General features: G+C 36.1%; 1 protein-coding gene across 1 annotated transcript; it reads left to right on the forward strand.

Moving 5' to 3' along the window:
* Positions 1-259: 259 nt before the first annotated feature.
* lmna (lamin A) lies at positions 260-26,238 on the forward strand. Its single transcript, XM_081388417.1, has 14 exons — positions 260-388; positions 3,085-3,193; positions 3,866-4,244; positions 18,500-18,656; positions 19,869-19,994; positions 20,154-20,324; positions 20,539-20,664; positions 21,362-21,582; positions 22,321-22,606; positions 22,689-22,796; positions 22,879-22,998; positions 23,088-23,147; positions 23,621-23,836; positions 24,153-26,238. The coding sequence occupies exons 3-14, from the start codon at positions 3,898-3,900 to the stop codon at positions 24,186-24,188; spliced, it is 1,974 nt and encodes a 657-aa protein (XP_081244543.1). The 5' UTR covers positions 260-388; positions 3,085-3,193; positions 3,866-3,897; the 3' UTR covers positions 24,189-26,238.
* The last annotated feature ends 524 nt before the right edge of the window (positions 26,239-26,762 follow it).

Here is a 26,762-nt window from a genome sequence, read left to right on the forward strand (position 1 = left end):
GGGCCCCCTTGACTTCCATAGGAGCCTACAGTATGTTTTTTCCATACTATGGTAGTCAATGGGGCTCATCAACTGTTTTGGTTACACATATTCTTCAAAATATCTTCTTTTGTGTTTAGCAGAAGAAGAAAAAATCATACAAGTTTGGAACAACTTAAGGGTGAGATGACAGAATTTTAATTTTGGGGTGAACTATCCCTTTAACTTCTGTATTTCGAACTTGCAGACCATGGTGACTTTCTGTCAGAGTATGAACTCTGCGTTTCTATTGACTGGCCACTAGAGGGCGTTGCACAGTCCATCTGCTGCATCGCCATGCTAGTAGGAGGAGGGTATGGTGGATCCTTGAACGCCTGCAAACGTTTCCTGATCTTGGGATTCGGCAACTGTGAGTCACTGTTTCCCTAGCTGAGTCTTTGCCTAAACATTTAATCTTTTTGGTTACACTAGTCCATAGCAACGGCTTTTGTGTGGTGGTTATGAATACGATTTGTATGTTCATTCTCAGTGCATGACTCAACATTTTTAATAACATGCAATTTTACTTAAATAGCCTATATCCTACTTGATTCCTGGGAATTCTCTTCTTTAGTCCTGAATTAGCCGTTTAGACTGCAGTAGAAAATGTGTTTTGTGTTATATACGTCTCTCCCAATTATGAATTAAAGGTTACAGGTTTTACTAATCACAATGTCCTTGATGACTTTAATCTGAAAATTATATGAATGAATGCTATATCATTTTAAGAAGGTATTAGCAGTGTAATTTGCCCCAAGTAAGTGTGTGGTTCCTTGTTGTGTCATGTCTTGGAATTTGCTGCATGTGTCCCAAATTCTCCTCCCTTGGCTCCTGAATCATGTTCTTACAGAAGTGTAAACCCCATCTAATCTGCCCCTGCAAAATTCAACATAAACCGACAAAATCTGCAGGTTTTCCCTCATAATCATTGCAGAAAATGCGTCAAACTATAAAGATTTCACCTGGGCCTACTCAAAACATCTCTCATCAGTTCCCACAGATTTTTGAGATGACACTCAGGGTGGAGAGACATTTACCCTGGGGAATCTAATTGTTATATTGTAATGTGGTGGTTGTGTATGACAATGCAATGAAGATGGCAGAGTAAGAGAGTCAAGGAGAAAATAAAGTACAGAACAGACAGGCTCATCCTGCAGAATTACACCACTGTCTGTATTCTAGCTGTCAAGCATCTCTAGACTGCAGGTACTGGAATCTAGGGGCTTTTCCACTGTTTTCCCCTAGCTTTTTTCCTCATGGTGCTGTTTCCAGAAGCGTTTCTGTGCACATAGTGATTCAAATAAATATGGCTTTAAATTTATATATATATATATATATATATATATATATATATATATATATATATATATATATATATATATATATATATGTATATATATATACATATATATATATATATATATATATACATACATATATATATATATATATATATATATATATATATATATATATATATATATATATATATATATACATATATATATATATATATATATATATATATATATATATATATATATATATACACATATATATATATATATATATATATATATATATATATATATATATATATATATATATATATACATATATTAGCTTTTACTTTTTGTAGGCTAATTTTAATACTCAACTTAAACTTTGACCCCCGGTTTCACGGACAAGTCACAGACTAAAATGCATGTTTGAGCATGTTTGCAATTGCATATATCTTAAAATATGTCAGCGCCATTGTTTTGTCTCAAAATGCACATCAATAATGTTTTTTTTTTCCTAAGGCACATTTATAAAAGTAACTTTTAATCTTGATTAAACTCAGACCTAATCCTGGCTGAATTTAAGCCCCATCTGTGAAACCAGGCCTGAAACATTTAAGTTTTTTATTTTATTTTATTTTATTTTTTAAGTTGAACTTCTATTAATATCTATTTTAGTTAGTTGCAAGGCAATATTTCAACAAGTTTTTAAGTTCAAGTTTTTCATCTAATATTTATATTTCAGATTAATTTTAATTATAAAAAAATAAGATGTTGTTTTGTTCTAATTTTATTGTACAATAACAACACTGATGTGCAGATTTGATCCTGAACTCTAATATGCACCACAGGGAGTTGATGGGAGGTGACTAGTTAGAAGTTTTAAGTGAATTGTAGCACAACCTTCTTTTCCAAAAAGGATTCGTCTCATCCACTCTCTCTCTCTCCTTTTACTAAGACACCTGATTGGATCATTTATTTTTCGTATGTCCACCCCTTCGAAATAAATACCAGGCAGTTCCCAGTTTTTAATACAGGGCTGTTTTCTGTGACCTTGCTCTTTAAAGCTTCATGCAGCAACAAATGGATGTATTCTGGATTTCTAGGAAGAAAGAATGAGGGATATTTTTCTCAGGCTCATGCGTTTGGATGAGTAGCTCTTTGGAGAGCTCTTCGGACTAGCATTCATTATGTGGAAATATATATATATGAAGAGTTCAGATGCAAAAGCCTCTAAGTGCCATCTGAAATTTTCTTCTTGAATGATCACTTTTATCAAGCTCATATATCTAAGTTCAGTAATTTCACTTAAATGACAATTAATAGGTCATTTTCATTGTCATTTAAGTGAAATTACTGAACTTAAACATATGAGCTGGATAAAAATGATCATTCTAGAAGAAAATTTCAGATGGCACTTAGAGGCTTTTGCATCTGAACTCTTCATATATATATATTTATTTTGAGTAATAATTTCTATATTTATTTTAAATTAATTTCTCCTTTTTATTAGATTTTATTCTGTTCTGTTTTTTTTTTTATTTAGTTTTAATTTATTTTGCTGTGGATAAGTCATTATCAAAAAAGGGATTTAATTGACTGTTGTTCAAACTGCTTACCTCTCAAGTTATAGATTGTATAATAAAATGATAAGCCGAGACAATTCTGTAACCACGTGAGATGCAGTAAAAGCTCTATTACCTTGTGTGTTCTCACTGAGTCAGACTTCACTAAGCTCCACCCTCACTTGCTCTCCTCCTCCTCCTCCTCCTCTCTCGTCCCTAAGAGGCGTGAGTTTCTCCCAGAGTCAGAACAGACACTCTCTGCAGAGTTTCAACGGGACACAGCAACCGTAGGAGCCTTCGCTAACACAAACTCTCTCTCTGCTTTACCAGGTCAGTGATTCAGGCATTTTGACTTGCAGTTCTGCTGACTGTGAATTGATCCAAATGCTGGATACATTTTGTATATATCATTTGTGTTTTTTCATAGCTTTTTTAATAGCATTGTTACTGCTGTAAGTGTGTTGAGGGGGAGTGTCACATGTGCTGTCTAAGCACATTGTAATGTTTGGAATTACTACCTCCGTCCAAAACAAACATGTGCTCAGAGCTCCTGTGAATGGGACTTTGATATGCGTTTCTGTGCAAGTCGTCTTTAAAGTGTGTCAAAGAGTGTGTCTGGATAGTTTGCCCAAGATAAGTTACAGTGAATGCGGTCTTAACCCGTCTGAGGTTTAGATCTAAACCAGATTAGTCTGAGGTTGAGATTTGAACTAAATGTTTATTCTGGGAAGTTTGTGCCGAACATATTTGGATGTGATCAGAGGTTGGGCGTGGCGGAAACTGTAAGACACAAAGTTAGGGAGAAGGATGGTGGGTAGGGAGGGAGGGATGGAGTTAATAATTATTTTTTTTACTTTTTTTTATATCTATAAATAAATTGCACTATCAGTTTCAGACTGTCATACTGTGACTATAAGAGATGACTGAACGTATCACCTCTGAATTATGTCTCTCCTCATTCTATTCTATTCTATTCTATATTCTATTCTACTTCCTGTACAGTTTCAGGCTAACAGCAGTAGTTTCAATCGGCTATGGAGACTCCAAGTCAGAAACGAAGCAGCCGTGGAGGGGTGACCAACGTCCTGTCCCCCACCCGCATCTCTCGGCTACAGGAGAAAGATGAACTGTGCAACCTGAACGACCGTCTGGCAATCTACATCGATAAGGTGCGCTCTCTGGAGACGGAGAACGCAGGCCTGCGTATGCGCATCACCGAGTCTGAGACGGAGATCAGTCGGGAGCTGGGCGGCATGAAAGCGGCGTACGAAGCCGAGCTGGCGGATGCCAGGAAGACTCTGGACTCGGTGGCCAAAGAACGAGCCAGACTGCAACTGGAGCTCAGCAAGGTGCGCGAGGACTACAAGGAGCTGAAGGCCAGGTATGTGTGCAGATTATGGTTCATACGAGTTCATCTGCCTTTGTTTTAAAGCACCCTTCTTTTTTGAGTGAGCAAGTCCTTTAATCCTGGAAACCAGTGCTATTCCAGCGAGTAACTCCTGAGTTTGGTGTTATAGCAGTAGCAATTACTGTGACTCATTCCATCCAGAAACTTGCAGTAATTCCACCAGGTTTAGTTTCTGAACAGTGCGGCTTACAGTCCATAAAACTGTGACACCAAAGAGCTGCAGACACTGGCTAATGCAGTCGGTTGTTTCCCTCTCTGAAATCTTTCATACGTCCAGGAGATAAGTTTAACCCTGAAGAGCAGAACCGACCCCTGGGCTCTCAGCCTAGTCCTCAGCTAAATTTAGCTGAACCATGACGGCAATTTTCTCCAATGAACGTCTGCTTATTGCTCCTGTCACTAAGGCTGTGTTTGATGTGTTTTTAAACTGAATTAAATTTAAGCTGAATTAAATGATAATAATGGAATTGAACAGAAAACAAATCCAACAGTATAATGCTGTAGTGTACACAATACTTTTATGCTCACTAAAGCTGTTTATTTAATCAAAACTACTGCAAAAAAAGGAAAGAAATAAGCTGAAATATTGTTACTATTTAAAATAGCTGTTTTCTATTTTAATATATTGTAAAATGTAATTTATTTATGTTATGGCAAAGCTGAATTTTGAGTATGCAGTCTTCTTCAGTGTGACATGATCCTTTAGAAATCATTCCAATATGCTGATTTGGTGCTCAAGAAACATTTCTTATTATTATTAATGTTGAAAACAGTTGTGCTGCCTAATATTTTTATGGGAACCGTGATGCATTTTTTTTTTTTGTATTCTTTAGTCAAGTCAAGTCATGTCACCTTTATTTATATAGCGCTTTTCACAATACAGATTGCATCAAAGCAGCTTCACAGTGATAACATGAAAATAATACAACAAAGTTTGTTTCCAGAAGAAAATTGCGTCATCGTCCACCTTAAATAAGGCAGATCAATAATATTGTTGAATATTAAATGTCCCCAACTAAGCAAGCCAAAAGCCAAGGCAACAGAGTGAACAGAAAATTAAAAGAACAGCATTTTTTGTAAATGTCTTTGCTGTCACTTTTTTTTACATTTTTTTTTTAAATAAATGTAATATATCCTTGCTTAACAAAAGTATTAATTTCCTTAAAAAAAATGACTAACTTTTGAATGGCGGTGGACACAACCACACAGCGTCTCTGGCTCAGTGTGTAGTAAAGTATGCTGCAGCTCAGGTATGTGAGGTGTAAATGCGGGTGTGTTGTGCTGTTGAATTGGCCACCACTCCCTTACAACAAGTTTAATTTTGACGGTTTCTGGTTGATTAGTGATTTCACATTTTTATCATTCCTGTGTCTTCCGTGGAATAGCTTTAAAGTTTTACAGTAATTTAAGAAGATAGATAACATCTTTGCAATGTATATGTTTAACCAGTAAGTATGTGAAAGATACACTGCCGTTCAAAAGTTTGGGATCGGTAATCAGCATATTAGAATGATTTCTGAAGGATCATGTGACACTAAAGACTGCTGAGTAATGGTGCTGAAAATTCAGCTTTTGCCTCACAGGATTAAATTAGGTTTTAAAATATATTCAAATAGAAAACAGTTATTTTAAAATGTAATAATATTTCACAATATTACTGTTTTTACTGTGTTTTGGATTAAAAAAAATGCAGCCTTGGTGAGCATAAGAGACTTTTTTAAAAAACATAAAACAAATCTTAATGATCCCAAACTTTTGAACGGCTATATATATATATATATATATATTAGAGCCATTATATATAGAATAATGGTCATAATTAGGGATGCATGATAAGACAATAATTATTTTAATATAAATAGCTATTTTGTTTAAATAAATAAAAAATAAGATGACAAATTCATAAAATCAATCATTTTAATGCTACAAGTGAATTTAGGCATCATAACATTATAATGTACATTATGAAAGTGATAAAATTGTGATTATTTTTATTACATTTTGATAAAAATTTTTTTTTATATTTGCTAAACATTACATTTAATTTAAAGTGTTATTAAATTATTAGTGTTTTTCAAGATTAACTTGAGTGTTAGATGATGGCAAAAGTAATCTAAATGTAAAAGCAGGACAAATGAGCATGAACAATTAAACATACAGTATTAGTCGATACCAGTAAATAAATAAAAAATCTTGAATATTGGATGATAACCAATATGGTATCTATATATTGTGCATCTCTACTGACAATTATAGTTTTCAATGTGAAATCTATAAATCTTCAATATTAAATGTAAGATGTTGTAAGTTTTTGTGAGTTTTATTCATTTCAAACTTAGTTCGGCAATAACTAATCGCATTATGTAAGAGAGGAGATCATGAATAAAACTAAGAGGTAACTGCCCATCATAAAATCATCATGCATCCTTGCATTTGTCCTTTGTACTTGATCTGTCTGATATCACTGTACTTTAAATATATCCAAACTACACAGAGAAACCATTTCACACCCTTCAAGCCTTAAAGTTTATGATCCTTCTAATTTATTAGAAGCAATGTAGTATTTGTCATCCAGTCACAGTGATTGTTATTATAATCTATTGTTTATCTTGCTGTCTCTATGGTAGTAGACTTATTCAATGCCCTGGTTTAGGCGAGAGGTGTGTTCAGACCCATCAGGGGTGTGGTTCAAAGACAAACAGACTTCAGTGCCAAATATTTGCCTTCAGTGATGATGTGAAACAAGTTTAAAAGTTAGGGAAAGGCGTTGTGAGTCATATTCATTCATTTCATAAGGCTTGTGGTTATACTCATGGGGGAAGTCGGCAGAAAGAGATGATCTTATTTCAGAGAGTCCCAGGGTTCCAGCAGCCCTCATGAGTTCCTGTAAGCGTCCATCAATGGGTGAATGCGTACACTCAGTGGAGCTGAGCTGTTTGGAAGTGTTTGGTTTCCACAGCAACCATGCGGCCTTGCCAGGGTGTGTGAGAGGTGCTGACTGGACTGAGTGGTGACTCATGAGCTTTAAGTAACTGTGGGGGATGCACTGTTTACTCTCACTTTAACCCCTCACATCAGAAAGAAAGCCATGCTGGAACAGTAGCCTTATTTTATGCCAGTGAGTTTGATAGAGATTTGCATTACACTTATGTCCTTAGCAGATGTTTTCCTAGAACTTAGAACTCTCCATTAAGGTTCCAGTTAGAAAACGAATGGGGTTATGTGCTGTAGCTCTATTGCCACAGGAGAAGTTCCATGAATAACTTTTTATTTTATAGTTCTTAATACACTGGTGCTTTAAAAAAAACATCATAAACTAATATAGTTATGTGATGAACCTAAAACGTTACACTTTAATCTCAAAAGAACCTTTTAGCGTAACTCTAAAATGCTATACATCTAAAACTGGTTCTTTATGAGAAGAGTTCTTTACTTTATTTCTTTACTATATATATATATATATATATATATATATATATGTAAGGGATAATGTATAGAGAGGCGGTCGTTATAGCGAATAACAACCTCGACAGGCTGAACAGGACCCCGACGCGAAGCGGAGGGGTCTTGAATCAGCCTGAAGGGGTTGTTATTCGCTATAACGACCGCCTCTCTATACATTATCCCGCTTATTACATGGCTACCTACAAAATAAATAAATAATTTGACACGAATTATTGTTTTAAAAAGGAGTTTATTGATTTAAAAACGATTGTATTGCTTCCGCCAAAGAAAATAGTCCGTTCCGCGTCCATAGCAACGCGCTGTTTTTCATGGCAACGGTCTGTTATACTTCGCAGCGGTCTGTTATCAAGAAATAACAGACCGCATTCTACATTGGAATTCAGCCGAGCCATGTAATAAATATATATATACGGTATAAAATTTTGTATATATAAATTATTTATATATCAAATTTATATTTTTATATATAATATAAATTATATATAAATATATATACAGTATATTTATATATACAAAATAATTATACACAGTACACTCAGATATTATGTAAACACAAACTTTATTTTGGATGCAATTAATCGCGATTAATCGTTGCACAGCCCATATATATATATATATATATATAAATACATATATATATATATATATATATATATATATATAAAAAAAAATATATATATATATATATAAATATAATAACATATATACGCATATATTATATAAACAAAAACTTTTGTTAAATGTGATTAATTGCAATTAATCGATTTAACAGCACAAATGTATATATATATATATATATATATATATATATATATATATATATCCTCCCAGAGTTGTTTAAAAGGGCTTGTTTTAAAATAATCACTCATGTACTTTTACATACAATATTGTTTTATGACATTATTGTTTAGAAAAATGAATGGTCAGTCAAGTTCTTGAATGGGGAGTCATGCCGGGTCATGCAGCAGGTACAGCTGTGTGTGTGCACATGTTGTGAGAGTACATGTGCTTGTGGCTGCTGTTGCGGTTGCAGCATTTGGCTTCTGTGGGCATTATCAGACAGAAGACAGTATTCTGTGTCTGTGTCGCTGTTTGAACTCTTTTGACAGCTGCAGTGTAGGAGTGAATGACTGAAATGTGGAAAGACTACAGCTGGAAACAGTGCAGATGAAATACATCTTTCAATTCATACTAAAAGAGAAGCATGTCATCACTTACCTTTAATGTAAAATGCTGTAAATCCCCTCAGTGTTTGTTTAGGCAATTCAATGAAATGGTCCAGAGAAGCAACTCTGAGATGAGTCAGTATTTGTCCAAATGATTCAAAATACTAACTCTAATCCACTTTTTAGTGACACATCTTCCGACTCTGCATGCATTTTCAGGTGTGTCCTGAGCCCCCATTCATACAATGATTTTTCAGGCTTGAGTCGGGACAGTAATCTGGACAATTATCATCTTAGTCATTCCATTATTGCAGATTCTGGGGAAAAGGAAGTGCATTCTTAAAAAGATCAGAGCATTGATCTTGAGAGTCTTTATCAGTTTTATCACTGTAAAACATTAACTAGTCTTCAACTTATGTGCTCTTTCTCTGAGATATATTCTCTCCTTTTCACTTATACTTCCATAGTGTTAAGTCTTTAGGTGAGGGACACCCTTTCCATTTATATATGGGTGTTTCTTAAGTTGTGGGCATTTCTGGCCATGTGGTCTCTTAAAACACACTGTTCACTCTCTCACGACTAGTTTATTTAAAGGGGACCTATTATACAAAATTCAGTTTTACATGGTGTTTGAATATAAATGTGTGTCAGCAGTGTGTACACAACCACCCTATAATGGTGAAAATCCACCCACTCTCTCTTTTTTTTTAAATCACCATAAATCATAAGCAATGTTTCAGAACAAGCCATTTGCAGATTGTACCTTTTGTGATGTCACATACTTAAGCCCCGCCCACAACTGCTGACCGCCCTATTAGCATAGACCCCGCCCTGAGTGAGCTGTACACAGTTCGCCATGTTTTTCTGCTCTTCCTAAACCAACAAATGTCATTCATCTCAAATAATGAATAGTGTTAACAGAACTATTGTGATGTGCATGACATTTTAAACTTTAAAAAAAAAAAAAACAGAACAGCTAATTTAATTGTTAGTGTGTTATGTATCCTAGATTTAAAAAAAAATAGTAAAAAGTTTGGTCATAGGTCAAGTTGGTCAAGTTTGGCTAATGAGAAACTAGTTCACAGTGAGAATTGGACCCTAAACTAAAGTGTTACCAAAAGTTGTAACTCAATATAACAATATTTGAAAAAATTTAATTTTGTGGTTTAAAAAAAAAAAAATCAACCACTAGGATATTAAAGTGCCGTAGTTAAAGAAACATCAATCAGATTAAATCACTGTCATTTTAGACTATTATCTTTGACCCCAGGCCCTCATACACCTTCTGTAAATGCTCTTTTTTAGTAAATCATATTCATATTATTGTTAAGCAGTGAAGTATTCATTAACAGTTTTATCAGTTCAATGTTTAGTGGTCTGCATTATTTTAAGTTATGGCTCAAGGGCAAACAAAAGGACATTTGGCAGCTTTCAAACATGAAAAAAATCTTGAGTGAGACATTTCCTGCCACTCCCTCTCTCACTCCCTCTGTACGTTCCCAATCATGTCGGTACATCTGACGTACGTTACATACGTAACCGAGAGGTTTTCCATTGACTGGCTTACCCAGGTCATATATTATCATTATGGTTACGAATATCCAACAAAGACACTCCACCATGCTAACAGCTTTCAAACATGGTTGTTTGTGCTGTGGGGTTTTATGAACATTCTGCCTTAGAAAGCATAATTATAACTCATGATCATTTAAATTATTTAATGCACTAACTAAAAAGTACTACACACACAGCACACATGTACTATCACGCAAATACCATGGTTCATGAATGTGGTAATTAAAACCTTATTTAAGGTTACTTTACTAGTGTTGTCTGTCAAGTTTATGCAAAGTAATTTCAGTTACTAATGTGAAATTTCCCCCTCATCCTTTGGCTTTTCCATTATCAGAGTAAAACACATGGCAATAAACAGTTATCATACGCTTCTAATAAGTTTCCTGCACAAGTCACTCATCATGTTTAAAATTAACAATCACCCTGTGGTTATGTAATTCTGAGTTTAATAGTGTCTATCTACCATTAAAATTACACATAATAAGTGTATTTTTGAGTGTTATTCTTCAGGGGACAGTTGACAGTGAAGAAAAAGCTTGATCTTACAGACATTAGTGTTTTGTTGTTTAGTTCAGGGCTGTCCTTTCTAAAAAGGAATACAATGGGATTTTCCTACAGTATATTTGGCTATTCTTCTCCTAAGATGTCTATAGTATATCATCTTCTGCGGGCACCTGTGTGTTCAAACGGCTCCGGACAGATCGAATAGCTGTATGTTCAGCACACCAAACGCATCTGAATAGAGCCATCTCTCCTTTCCCATTGAGTATCTCTTTCATTCTGAGAGGAGCAGGCTCATTTTCTCTCTTTCTTTCTCTATTCTTTTCTTTTCTTTTTTTGTGATGTGATCACTGCCGTAGGACAGTTCTGTTTCCCCTGCTATCCTGACATCACCTCTCATTACTGCCTCATGTTACAGTAAATAGGGGAATGCAGTGAGGATATTTTAACATCATATTTGTTTAATTTTTTTTTTTCTCTGGAATGCATCAAAGCCTTCAAACATTCACTATTTGTGAATGTTATACTGGTAAAAAACATTTTTAGTTAGAGTATAATGCTGCTAGCATGGGTCCACAAATGTTTTAGATTAGGGATATTCCATTAAATTGGTCCAGTCCAGCAATCTTATGTTGTAAATAATAAGGCACAATACATGTAATAGTCAAAGTAGTTTCTCTTAAAAGAAAAATGTGCAGTTTTTCTCTTAAGAAGCTATTTCTAATGCATTAAATAATGCAGAATTTCTTTGCAAGGACCAAAAATAAATGAAAAAGCTGGTTGAAGATGGTTATGGGTTTGATTCCCAGGGAACACACATACTTATCAAATAAACGATAAGTTACTTTGAAAAAAGTGCTTGCCAAATGTGTTCAATGTCAGTTGGGATTCTGAAGCATGTTTGCTTGCATTGCACACAGCTTTGTTGATTATGCTGGAAGCGATCTAGTTTTGTGACTTGCCTCTTGCTTCCAGTGACATGTGGCTTTCCATTATCGTGACAATTAGCACAGCTTGTTTTCCTCCTGCTGTGTGTTTCTTTATAATTACATTCATTTATGAGAAATTATTTTCAGTCCGGATCTGGATCTCTGGATTTTTTTCTTTTTCTTTAATCTAGACATATGCACATTCTGGAAAATATCTTTTATCTTATTTGATGTCATGACAATAAATAACAAAAATTGTGTGAGGAGCGATTCAAGATGTTTTCAAATTATTTCAGCTATTGCTTTCTCAGGCATTGAGTAGTATGTGTGTCCGGTCTTGTTACTGCATATTTAAATACTTTTAAAGAGGTGATTTGAATGGGGGGGATGTTGAAGCTTCTACATTGATCTGAGTAGATTTAGTTGTGATGATGGTCATGAAAAAAGGTTTTTAACCTAAAGAGCTGCTCCATGCTATACTGGAGTGTGTGTGTATGTATTTGTTTGAAGTCATAAATTCTAAATCATTTTAAAATAATGGGCATATAATGTTTTTTACATACTCGCCTAGATACGCATACATATTTGGGTAGACACACACCCAATTTTGATGGCATTTTCAGCTCTGTATTACAGTCCTTTTGTTCTTAAAATGTCAAATGTAAAATCTGCTCACACGCTACACTTCTTCCCAAACTCCCATGCAGTGGTGCTTCATTTGGTTGTGGTTGGATCTGGAAAGGCTTTGGACTGACTGACTCATTCGGTTAGTTATGTAATCCCCATCCACAGTCTCTAAACTAAAGATCAAACATGTTTTTCATTTGCAAGTGATTTGTTGAGAATTCAGAGTGAGCTTGTGTGCCGAGATTCTTCCATTGAAACGCAACACAGCGTAGCTCTGTTCAGACACCAAACCGTTACTGAAAAGACAAATTTACTTTTTACATATCAGCTTAATAAAAGCTATTTTATCTATGTTTTTAGCTGTCAAATACCACTTACACTTGGATTACACCTTTAAGTAGAACGTTTATAACATATTTTACATATTAAGTGTTACTGAAATTACCTGACCGTGTTTTTTTGTGTGTTTTTTTACACTAAAATGCCAGTAGTATTTTCTGCGTAAAACTGTTCAAAAATTCAATGTGGTTATGAAAGAGTTGGAATTGTCACGTGGCACTGTCATGTGACTCATAGCTTAAGGTGATGTTTGCCTTTTGCCAAATCATTAATAACGGGGAACACTGGCAGAGTAGTACAACACACACACACACACACACACACACACACACACACACACACGCGCAAAATACACACCATCTCCATCCCATTCTTAACCAAAGGCAGCTGCAAACAGGCAAACGTTATATTAGGAGTACCGGAGATGACATTGGAATCTCGTTATGTTTATTCCATGGAAAAATCAGTGGAATACTGTTTAGATTGTAAAGCTGGAGACCCTCCGATGCAGATCATGTTAGAATGGGCTTGTATAAAGAGGGAGGAGAGAGGGTTACTGTAATTGGTGTTCTGGTGGCGTGTACGAGCCACGGGCGTAAGGGAGAGAGTGAGTCATCATCGGTTCCTAAATGCAGAGCTGCCACGCTGGCAGAGCCTCAGCCTATCCTCCCTTTTGCGAAGTATGAAACAAAACGCAAATTTATGCATATTGCACATTAGTAAGCATTTGTATGTGATCCTAACTCCAATATAAGGGTGTACACACATTTGTCCATGCAAAGAGTAGGCCTAGCTGTGCTGCAATTCAGGCCTCCATGATTGTCCCTTCCCAGAATTCCTGAAGAATCCCTACAAATAGGCTGTTTCTATTTGAATTTACATTAAAGATTGTGATCATTTGTGCCAGACTATACAGAGGGATCAGATAAATCATGGAACAGTATTTTTTACTCTGGGGAAATTGCTTTTAGCATCTGTCATGTGCTAATGAATCAGAGCAGGAATAATGTTCTCTTTGTGTTGAGTCCTCAGCTTCAGTCAGGAGCTCTTCTGATTGTAGGACCACACCCTTCACAACCACCATCAGGATCATACATTTTTATAATAATAATTTTCCTGAGACTATAACATTAACATGTCTGTTGACTTTGAACAAAAACGCCTTCACTGCAAGATGTAATTTTCTCAATCAATGTTTTTGTCTGTTTTAGTTTAATTATTTTCTTTAATTCAAGATATATGCTTTAAAAAATGTTATTATATGAACTGTTTTTTAATATGATTTATGCTTAAAACATAAAAAAAAAGGTTAATTATATATATAATTAAATTTGAATGAAAGGATTAATATAACTGATAATCATGTGTCATTGGAGATATGTAGATAACCTTAAAACATGATACATTTATCTTGCTTTAAAAACATTTCTGTAAAATATTTATTACAGAAAGTCTAGAGTAGACAAAATACTGATTGGAAAATTATTGTTTGCGATGTCAGTGTTGTGAGTTGTACAAGCAAATGCTGAAAATGTGGACATGATTATTTATCTAGATTCAACCTTTTATTGTAATATTAATGAAATGAGCATACATTTAGATTATTAAAGACATATTAGATAAGCACATATAGCCTAGACAAGGCATTATCATTCTTTAAAACGAACAAGCCTCTGGATATCTGCATCAGCCTGCTCACCCTTTGATGTTTTAGATATGATTTGAATTTAAAATTACTCAACCATCTGGAACAGAAAGTCCTTTAACAGATCTGTTACTTGTATAAAATAACAGGTAGTGTTAGAGGAAAACTTAGACTCTTCGAGAGAAAAAATGTTGTAAAGATAAATGCCTACTAGGTCATGCTTAGTCAAGTCTTTCCCAGCTGGTGTAAGTTTGTGTGTAAAGATGTATGTCTTTAAGATTTTAATGTTATTCTCAAATTTCAAACCATTACAATGGGCCAATTCTGGTTCTGGAATGGTCTATTTGGAGGTCTATTTTTAGTCTATGTTTATATTAAGAGCATATTTTACAACCCTATCACCATCTTTTTCCTTCTGACCATACGTTTTTCCTTCTGTGTGTTTTATTCTGTCTCCATGGAGACTTCACGGTAGACCTGCAGCCGACGAGAGTGAGTCAGAATCGCCTCAACAATTAAAAAGGAAACGTTTATTCATAGTACAGTGGGAAAATGGGGAACCCCTGTTTTTTCTGTTTTAAGATTGACTCACGTGTGCGCTTCACCCATTAAATGGAAAGTTGACGTCAAAAGCAGTGAATCGGTGTATTGTGGAGCTGAATGGAGGATAAGGAGGCAGAGCTTGGGCTTTTGTGATAAGTAGTTGAATGGCAGCGATTTGTTTTTACTCTGTATTTCAACCTAGTAAACTTTATTGTTCATTCAGCTTACCTGCTTTTCAACATTCTGAAATAAAGTTGTTGTTGTCAAGTTAGGAAGAAAATTACTTTTAATATTGAGACGTTAAACAGATTCCCTAACAAATTCCTTGATGTTATACTTGCACAGATAAACTTTGTCCAGTTATAAAACCATAAAATGGTAATAAAACGCCTGACTGAAGATACCTACTATGTATATGCATACCTAAACATTGCTGGTATTCTATGCAAAAATATTTAACCTAGCTAATATAGATTGTAGTAAATGTTTTAGTTTGAGCTAAAAAAGATTTGATTTGACAAGCCCTCCGGCCTTTAATCACATTGATGAAGTGTTGTCAGACTGTGGTTTTACTATGTACTTTTAATGGTTTTACAAGTGCTTTGATGAACGCCTATGGCCATTTTTCCTCTCAAAACCTCCAGCTGTTGCAGGTGAAGGCTGTCTATTATATGGTGCTTTTTGTGAGATGCGTCAAGCTGTAGTTTTTGAAGGTTTAAAGAGACACTTCAAGAGAATGTCCAAAATTCAGAGAATGTCCTTGTAGACTTTCAGTCAGTGATTTACTTTTAGTCAGGTGATTTTAGTCAGGGCATTTACTTTGCCCTGAGAGTGTTTGTGTTGTGTGCGTGCAAGTCCACAGCTAAGTTGTGTGGTTTTGGACTCATAAGTACACTATAAGGAATTTCCTATCAGTTTGATTAATTCTTATTCTGTGGAAAGTTTGTATCTGCGTTTGATTGTAAGCTTTCAAATTGAGGGTTTTGACTCCAGTGTTTTTTCATGGTCAACATTTTCTCAAAGATGGCCACATGTGCCATATTTCCACACCACTTTGCCATGGTAACACTACAGCAAACATTTCGAGGGCTTTTTTGTGGGTTTCTTTTTCGTCACAAAAGAGGACAAAGATAGCTGTGATAGAGGAGCTGGTACATTCCTCTCCTCCCCTCTCTCTCTCCTTCAACTGGCTCTTATTGTGCCTGAAATTTTCCACTGTTTCCAAGATGCCAAGCCAAACCCTTTTCCCTCTTGTCTCACACACACATAGCACAACCCGGCACACAAAATACACATTTTTAATGAAAACTTACTGGAATTGATGCTTTTATTGAAGTGGTCTGTTCTCCAGTTTTCCAACTGCCATAGTTTTATAGTATTTTTCTCAACATATGAGCACTTTATTTTGCAGTTGTTTTTCTTTAGCTGCCATCACGCCAAACTGAATTCATTCAGATTTGACCATTTGCAGTGCAACCTTTGATCAGGTTGGTCCAGTCAACAAGGACAATGTGCCCTGGCACAGAGATGACATTAACTTGTGTTCTTCTACTGTCTGCTTTTAAAAGCGTCTGGTTGGTTGGGCTTCCTGTGGACAGTTCCTGGAGATGTTAGGAACAAAAACAGAAAACAAAAAAAAATTACATAAAATATGAAAGATAATAGAATAAATAACAAACATTATTCTTTAAAATATTACACCACAGGAGGCTCTTAAACCTTGTTTCCTCCAAATGTGGCCTGCTCCGCTGTGAATGTGAACAAAACAGGACACTTATCGTGCTGACAGGAACGGGCTGGTTTTAATTGGCAATTATCCTAAAACCATAGAGGTTGTGTTTCTGGATGTGCCCACCCACTGCTTATACACTTTTACTGTAACCCACAGAGTCAGACATTCACCGTCACCCCTCTGGACTCCAGTACATTCTCTCCTCTCTCTGTGCCTATTAAACATTTTAATGAGCAGTTTTAGGCTAATTTTTTTTTCCACATAAACACCATATCCTGCTGAGGAACAAAGATTGTTTTTATTTCTGTAGAGTGAACAGCTAAAATACATAGAGTTGTGGGCTTTTTTTCAGTTTCAGTGACACAATTCCTCAAAAATAGTGATGAATGTGGCCTCAAAAGCCTCTCTGACAAACATCTCGCATAAATATTCCCTTCCATATATTTTTGCATAAAATATCAGTGGTGTAACTAGAATTTCAGTAACTGTTTTTTCAAAAAAAAATTGCATTGGTTCATTATTTAATAATCATTAAGTAGTAATGCAGATTAGGCCTCAAGAGGCTTTTATCTCAGTCAGGGCATTTGACTCAAATACATTTAAAGTTTTTTCATGTTCCCCCAGGCTCATGAACCATTTATTGAAAATGTGTGGCTGTAAAGTGGAGAATGTGACCTAACAAAACCTCTGTTGTTGTGAATGGGAAGTTGTTTGAATAACGTCTCTCAGGAAGGAGGTGTGATGGAATGCCCCATAGAGTTGAAGAGAACAGAATACAAACTCTAGAAATAAGTAGCTTTAGTGGGTTGAGTTTTAGTCTTGTTGTAGTCTGAGTGTGCAAAATGGAGTTTTGAAGAAGTCGTGTGTTTGGGAAAGGTGCTTTAGGGACTGAAGTGTGGTAGAGTTGTAATTGTTTCAAGCCCTGTTTGGTCATCAATCACATGACTAAATTTGGAGCAGCTATTTTACAGGCCTTGTGAAATCTGATCTGGGAATGCGCAGAGAAGAACTCTAAACTTAAACACTTGTTTTGAGAGAGACCATTTTCTGGCATTATTGTCCTTCTGTGTTTTAAAACTGCAAACCTAAACCTCACTTTGCCTTAATTCAGTTCATACCATAATAAAATGACCAGTCATCTTTTATTTATTGAAGTGTTTACCATTCTGATTCTATTAAGGTTTTTTGTGGTTCCTTTCTGAAACTTTGAAATGAACAACCCTGCAATCGTGCACATATGGTTTAAATTCACTGTTGGAGTCCCAACTCCTGCTCTGATTCAGAGAGGGTTTTTAAGGTTATTGTTTACAGATTTGAAAGGGTCCTTGCTTTAGGTACAAAATCCCAGGCAAAAGTTGTAGGCTGATGTTCATTTGCCTTGAACTGATTATTCCAGCCTGGCTACTTTGCAAACATATTCAGTCAAGTTTATGGATATAAATCAGATTCACATTTTACAGTCTTAGATCCTGTCTGACAGCCGACAAGATCCGATCCTTTCCTGAGGCGCTTTACTCAGGCCATGGTGCCACGCTAGTGAAGTTACTTCCAATTTTCTGAAATAAGAAACTTTCCACTCAACCCGCAACATGCATGAATGCATAAAATAATCCAACTATACTGAATCTAATTGAGGTAATTGTATTCCTCTGTGTGTCTACATGAAAAAATGCTTTAATGTTGTCTTTGTATTTTTATGACTGTAGGAACAGTAAGAAAGAGGCAGATCTGGAATCGGCTCTGGCCAGGCTGAAGGATCTGGAAGCTCTGCTTAACTCCAAGGATGCGTCTCTCTCCACAGCACTGGGGGAGAAGAGATCACTGGAGGTTGAAGTCAGAGACCTGAAAGCCCAGCTGGCCAAGGTGATGACTACATCAAAGGGTTTGGGTGGTGTGGTGCTGTGCTGTGGTCAAAGATCTGGGTTGTTCACCAAAAGGTTGCGAGTTTAAACCACAAAGATCAATTCATTATTAGGCGCTTGAGCAGTTTACTTTTAGCCCAGGTTGCTATAGAGGGATTATCTAATATATGCACTAAAATATGTTTTTAAAGCAGGGGTGCCCAACCCTGCTCCTGCCGATCGACTGTCCTGCACAATTCATCTCCAGCCCTAAACAAACACACCTGCCTTTAATTTTCAAGCGATCCTGAAGACATTAATTGGTTGCTTCAGGTGTGTTTGATTAGGGTTGGAGATAAACTATGCAGGACAGTCGATCGGCAGGAGCAGGGTTGGGCACCCCTGATCTAAAGAAATACTTGCTTGCTTAAAGGAATATTATTTAAAGTTCTATTTCACATATATATTTATATTTAGAGGGAAAAATCGCATTAAAACAGTCATATTCATTTAATCAATCATTATTTTTAATCATTTTCTGGTAAATAAAATATAATTATTAAATATAATATTTATGGGCTTAAATAAAAAAAAATATATAGTTTAAAATAAATAAATATACATTAGTATTTCTTAGAACAAGACAAGTATTGTGTAATATATTAAGAATTGTTCTTTGAGAATATATCTTAATTTAAGTGTATATACCTTATTATCAATTCTTTTCGATTTTGTTTTAAGCAAAAACATCTCTAAATCATGGTAGATTTGTGCTTTAAAAAGGAGAAAATACTTTGTCAAAATTAAATTAATATGTATTTTCACAAAACAATTTTTGTTTTGTCTGAAGTAAATTCATTGTGTTTAGATCAAGGGACCGGGGCCAATAGGGGGCCTCGACAAACTTCTTTGGGGCCCCAGTAAGTCTTAAAATTTAGCTAAATTAACAATAATAAAAAATAATACATAATAATAAAAAAGATGTACATAATTAAACTGACACTATATTTTTGAATTCTATTTTATTTATGGTTTTATTACAATAGAAGTATATATCAGCTTAGATTATTTTCTTGGACAAAAGGAGTCAAAAGACCTACTGCATTAGATGTTGGTTAAATGTTTAGATATTTTTATATGACAAGACAAACATGGTAACAGGTTTTCAGTTAGTATTTTACATAGTGAATTGCTTTTTATATAGAAGTTAGTAAAGTGAATATGTGTATTGCAGTTGGAGGGCAGTCATAGCGATGCTAAGAAGCAGCTACAGGATGAAATGCTACGACGTGTGGATGCTGAGAACCGAATCCAGACTCTGAAAGAGGAGCTGGAATTCCAGAAGAACATCTACACTGAGGTCTCACGAACAAATCTACTTACGCTGAGCTCTCCTATGAAAATAATTACACTGTCTCACGCACAATGTCTTAGAATTCACTGCTAACATATCTACTAGTTCTAAAACTATCAAAGACCTTCAGGACTTTCTGTACTCTAACCTGATGTCTTTCTACAGGAGCTTCGCGAGTCTAAGCGCAGGTATGAGTCGCGTGTGGTGGAAATCGACAGTGGCCGGCAGCAGGATTTTGAGAGTAAACTGTCTGAAGCTTTGACTGAACTTCGTCGACAACATGAAGAGCAGCTTCGCATCTACAAGGAGGACATTGAAAAGACCTACAACTCCAAGGTAATAGAAAAATCAAAGAGAGAACCGCCAAATGACTTTAGCATGAGGATATGTATCTGCCCAGGGGCACCTTGTTAAACCATTGACCTGGTCCGCCCTGCATACATATTTGCTGACTGATCTGTTGCCAGTTGTATCTGTTGAGATATATTTATGTATAAAGACATACAGCATATCTGTCAGTTAAATGTCATCCTGTGCTATATATGTGTAGCTAGAGAATGCTCGTCACTCGGCTGATAGGAACAGTAGTTTGGTGGGAGCCGCCCATGAGGAACTGCAGCAGACACGTATGAGGATTGAGGGTTTGTCCACTCAGCTCTCTCAACTGCAGAAACAGGTACACACACACACACACACACACACACACACACACACACACACACACACACACACACACATTTTAAAGTCGGCATGAAACGGAAGTTGCAATAGTCTTTTCTTCCCTATTGACGTATATATCCGAGTGAAATGACTTTTCGAAAAAGATAAAAGTAGGGTGGGACTATTTTTTCCATCTAAAATTTATTGGATCATTGGATTGTTGTAGTTTGCTACTGAAGTGATCTCACGTGAGTAACAGGTTGTCCCGCCCGCATGCCGCTGATGCCAGTAAACGCCATCATCAGAGAAGAGATGTTGTTGAAGGAGGGAGGGGAAGCTAGTTTAATTAAAGATTACGAGCATACATGAATTGTGCATGGATAAATTATTTATAATAAATACTGCAATATTCCATAAAAAAATTAGATTTCATGGTGTCTTTAAGTATTTATTAAAGTGCTGGCAATTCCTCACACCTGTACATATGAACAGTAACGCTCTAACAATAGAACTACCTGCAAATCATTTTTTTAACGGAGAATAACTCCACCCTCTGAAATTATGTTGCTTACACACAGTAACTTGACGTTCATCCACCTAGCATGTAGCCCCACTGCAAATAAAGGACAACTTAACAGATCAAATAAAAACCTAAAAAAAACTCAAATGTGTACATTCTAAATTTACATTATTTAAATTGCCCGGTTCATTAGTTGGCTGCTCGTGATGCGAAGATCCGTGAGTTGGAGGAGTCTCTATCCAGAGAGAGGGACATCATGCGGCGGCGTCTGGAGGAGAAGGATAAAGAGATGGCTGAAATGAGGCAGCGCATGCAGCAACAGTTGGACGAGTACCAGGAGCTGCTGGACATTAAGCTCGCACTCGACATGGAGATCAGCGCCTACCGGAAGCTTCTGGAGGGCGAGGAGGAGAGGTGAGAGATGGGATATTGCTTACTGCACACATGCAGAAAGCCTTTTCTTCTTTTCTTACAGGCGCCACTAGTAAATAATAGAGCTGTAGATCTTTAGTAAAAAAAAAATATATATACATTTCATGATATTATTATTACTTAATAAAATGAAGTACTGAATAAGTATTGAAAAGTTGATTAAATAATTTTTCATATAATTTATTCAAATAGATTTTTCTGAATTATTTTCAATTACATTTAGTTTTTTATATTACATTTAGATAAATAAAACCATTTTAATATTTTTATCCTACTTTAATAAATTATTAATATTAATAAAATAGAATACTGATTAATTAATCTAATTGATTGCATATAACCGTATTTGCTGAGTAAATATTGTAAATAAATTAATTCAGATTACTTTTTGCTGGATTGATTTTTTTTTAGCTGTCTTGTTAATATTTTTAATAGTTAGATATAATAAAAGGTTTATTTGAAAATATTAATACAGCCATTTTTAATCTATTTCAATATATTTCTTTGATGTAACTTAGATAAAAAATTTTTTATAAATGGATACATTTTTAGTTTGAATATTTTTTACATTTAAGACTAAAAGCATTAATAATATTCTGATTAATAAGTAATTTCATGTATCAATGTGTGCAGAGTAAAGCCCTCAAATGAAATAATAGGACTTGTTGTGAATGACCGCCTCATGAAATAACTCAACCCATCCCGCTCTCTCTGTTAAAGGCTGCGTCTCTCCCCGAGTCCCCCTCCTGTCCGTGGGGTGACTGTGACCCGCTCTTCTGGTTCTGGCTCTCACGCACGTGTGGTCCAAAGCAGCACCAGTCGCACTTCTTCCGGCAGTGCTAAAAAACGGCGCTTGAATGATAATGACAGCGATGCCTCCAGCGTGGTCGGTGGAACTGTCACTCGCACACGCGTCTCCCAGCAGGCCTCTGCTAGTGGCCGCGTGACCGTGGACGAAGTTGACATGGAGGGCAAATACGTACGGCTCAGTAACAAGTCCGACCAGGTGAGAAGGAACTTTGGCGCTCAATAAAGAGGAATTAAGTATGATTTACTTTTTATTAAATGAATCTTCTTCCTCCTCCCAGGATCAAACTCTGGGTCACTGGCAGGTAAAGAGGCAGATTGGTTCCGGCACTCCCATCATCTACAAGTTCCCACCAAAATTTAACCTGAAGGCGGGACAGACCGTCACAGTACGTATCGATTTTCAACGTAATAGTCACCTTTAGCTCGCATTTAAATTCCTGACTCACTTCAGTATCTCTCTGTTGTCAGATTTGGGCCTCAGGAGCTGGAGGAACCCACAACCCTCCTTCTGACCTGGTGTGGAAGACCCAGAACTCCTGGGGCAGTGGAGATCTGTTCCAGACTACCCTCGTCAGCGCCAGTGGGGAGGTGGGATCATGTTAAACAAACCGACCAGCTTTTTGTATTTGATTCGAGGTCGCTAAGTGACTAATATCTCTTTTTTCTCATTTTCCCAGGAAATGGCCATGAGGAAGGTCACACGCACTCTATTCCAGGATGAGGAAGATGAGGATATGGTACATAGTCACTAGCACATCTCAGTTGATTTAGTAATCTCATTATCTTTTTTGCATAATTTTAGTTTTGCCAGGTTTAAATGAAAGCATGAGTACTTAGGACAATCTAAGTGCGCAACAGAGACCATTCGTCTCAATTGACACTTATGCATATTGGGCAAAGTTGAGCTACAGTCATATAATCAAAGTCTACAAGTCAGAGTAAAGTTCACAAAGTCAGACTAAAGCTTTAACATGACTTTTTGCCTTAGCCTGACTGAAATCAAACTTTTAAAAGTGCATGTAAACGCATCTTTCTCACAACATGTGGTGTATATTGTTCATACTTTTGGTAATGGGTTGTTTGGGTGTAGCCTTCCTGCAGTGAATCATAGCACTAAAATGAACTGAGAGAGCAGCCATACTTCTTCATCTATAATAAGATCCAGTCTCAGTGTCCTCTGATAATCTCCACTCACTGTCTCCACCTGCAGGCCGCCCACAGCACATGCGGGGATAGTGAGTACAACCTCCGCAGCCGTACGGTGCTCTGTGGCTCGTGTGGGCAGCCGTCGGATAGAAACAACACCTGTGTGTCGGCCAGCTCTGGAGTGTCCAGTGCGTCCCGCTCGTTCAGCAGTGGAGGGGGGCTGCCCGAAGCTTTTGTGTCACCCTCACACTTCATCGTGAGCAATGACAAACCCAGACAGGTTTGTGTTTTTTCTTATTCAGTTTTCTTATTTTTAAATGTTTTTGTTAATGCTTTTAGTCTTACAAACATCAGATTATCATGTTTTGTGATGAATTTCGTTATTAATATACTGCTGTAATTCATTTAACATTAATGTAAAACAAAAGCATAAGAAATTGTTTACACCACAGCAGTCTTATTATATTTACATTCATTTCCTTCCTTCCTCTCTCTCTCTCTCTCTCTCTCTCTCTCTCTCTCTCTCTCTCTCTCTCTCTCTCTCTCTCTCTCTCTCTCTCTCTCTCTCTCTCTCTCTCTCTCTCTCTCTCTCTCAGGCTGGACCCAAACTTGACAACTGCTCCATTATGTAGAAGAGCTTAGCTTTAACACAAACCATGAGGAATTCATCCCACAACTTTTCTTCCCGTTTCTTTTTGGATTACATGTCTTATTACATTATATATTTTGTACTTAAGTCTTGTTTTGTATTTCATAATCTACAGGATAGATTTTTGGCTTTTGAATGGCATAAGGCTTTATATGCTGGCAGCTTGTAGGCTGTAGTTTGCTATTATTATTATTATTATTATGTACAGTGTGTTTACTCTAATGTATTTGCATGGTGGCCCGGCAGCAGCTTCAGATTCAGAATAATCGTACTGTACTCAGGGAGAGAGGCGAACAGAGCACTTCACACTCACACCATGAGCTCTCCACGAGAATGCTGTCAGAACGCAACACGCACAGTCAAGAAACCCTCTCGATCATGTGGAAAAACTGTCATGTAGAGTACTGGGCTATAGTTGTACTGCAGGCTGGTTCTTTAGCTCACATTCAAGGACGAGTAAACATACAGTGAGCGTGAGTTAATGTAAGATCAGGAAATTGGAGATTTCATTTTTGCATTGTCCCAAAAGTTATTTGTCAGTAGGTGTTATGGTATTTTTCATGCTACCTCTCGCAGTCAGATGGTCAAAATTATGTGCACCTACAAAAGGGAAAAGACAGTCAGAAATTCAATGCAGTTTTGTTACAGTGAGACTCCAGGATATCAAATACAGATGCTCTGAATGTAAAACTGCTTTGTACCTTGATACAATCGCTTGCACAATTAATAGGTGCTTTGTGTCTTTTGGCAGTGCACTTACAAGCTCAGACTAGACTGCAGTATGTTGTGTCTTGTGTAATAAGTGTTTATGGGATGTTTCTGAAAGACTTGAAGCAACTGTAAAACTAATCCAAAGAAAATCACCGTAGCAGTTTGCATTTGCCAAGACGTTGTCAACATTTTAAACAAAAGCTGATTCATTGCTTTAGAAGGAAAACTTTTCAGAATTCTGAGTAAGTTTACTTTGCCGAAAAAGACATATCTGATGTATCATGTTACCAGAGAATCATGTTGTGTAAAGTTCTGAGTACTAAATGTTTGCAGCATTTGAAGAGATGTATTTTTGTTTTCAGCCTTAGAGGCAGAATGTTTAAAATATGCAAAATGACCACTGTCATTCCAAGCTTTAATGTCCTTTTTTTTACGGTGGTACTTGAAATGTTTGAGTGTTATCATGTACACCAAAACATTTGTATTTCTCTATGGAACTGAGTGTTGATTTGCTCTTGCCACTGCTCTCTTACAGTAGATGATCCAGTTCCTCACCTGGACAGCTGTAAGGCTCCAGTAATCTGAGCAGTCTTTTCCTTCACTGCACAGATGTCCAGTCCGTTTAGGGCAATCTGAAAACAAAAGACCTGAAACAAAAATTTGTTTCAGAAAGCTGGAATAGCTTTCATCATAGGAAATTAGAAACATAACCGAGCCAACGTACAGCTCTCCAGAAAGAGGACTGGATATTGCTGATATTAAACTTTAATTTTATTGCTTTAGCAAAGCTTTGGGTTTCTAAAAGAACATTTTGGGATAGAATATCTATTTTTTCTATATATTCATATACTTACAAATTGTGGTTTTCTATTGCTTAAACAGCCATTAGCATTATTGTAACAAGCCGTATCTTTTGTTTTTTTTTAAACTGATAACTGATTGAAGGATTTCAATCGATAGTGTTTCCTTATGAAAAGAAAAACACTTATTGATAATCCAATTCTAGAGTTTTCTTTAAGTATACATTTATATCATCAGACAAAAAGATTATTAAAAAAATCTTTATTTTCTTTATTTTGAATTTTAGTTTTTTAGTTAGATGGCTAATTTCATGAAGGTTTTGTTAAAAAAAAAAAGAAAAAAAAAAGTTTAAACAGACTGCAGGGCAATGCAGGGAATGTTTTGTTGATTTTTTTTGGTCTTTATAAATATCATTTACTGTTTTGTGAGGAATTTCCCAATTGTTGTAATACCTGAGAGGCTTGTTATAAATGGTGCCTTGAGAGGTTTCAGTTCAAACAAATAAAACCATTCTAAAGCCATTTTCTGACTTGTTTTTATTACCATAAAAGTTAAACATGGATAGAATTTTAATAAGTCTGATTGAATATAGTGGTTGATAAAGGGTTACATGTTTAGGCCATTATCTACCACATATGTCTTGAATTAAAGTCTGGCAAGTGTTGATGGGATACTACTCACCAAAGACTTACTTAGATAATGTTGTATTACAAATTTATGAAATGTTTAATTTAGGTTGCAACAGTAAAAGTTAAGTACATTGAAGTTAGCATTTTAAGGTTAGGTTAGGATAATAGTAACAACAGTTTCTGACAGTCCTGTTTTTCTCTAATGTAAGTCACCTTTTGTCTTTAATGGCTCGAGCCTGTAGCCCCAGACGCACCTTTTGTTTTTAATGGCTCGAGCCCCAGCCCTAGACGATGAATCGTTAGGTTGATTGGATTAGCTGTAGGGGAGACTTTCACCTTTTGTCTTTAATGGCTCTGGGATTGGCTCTTGGAACCGGAGTTCCTGGCCAGTATCAGCATTTGAATAAGTTATGCTG

The sequence above is a fragment of the Scardinius erythrophthalmus genome (genome assembly GCF_964197995.2).
Source record: "Scardinius erythrophthalmus genome assembly, chromosome: 16".
Classification (NCBI taxonomy): domain Eukaryota; kingdom Metazoa; phylum Chordata; class Actinopteri; order Cypriniformes; family Leuciscidae; genus Scardinius; species Scardinius erythrophthalmus.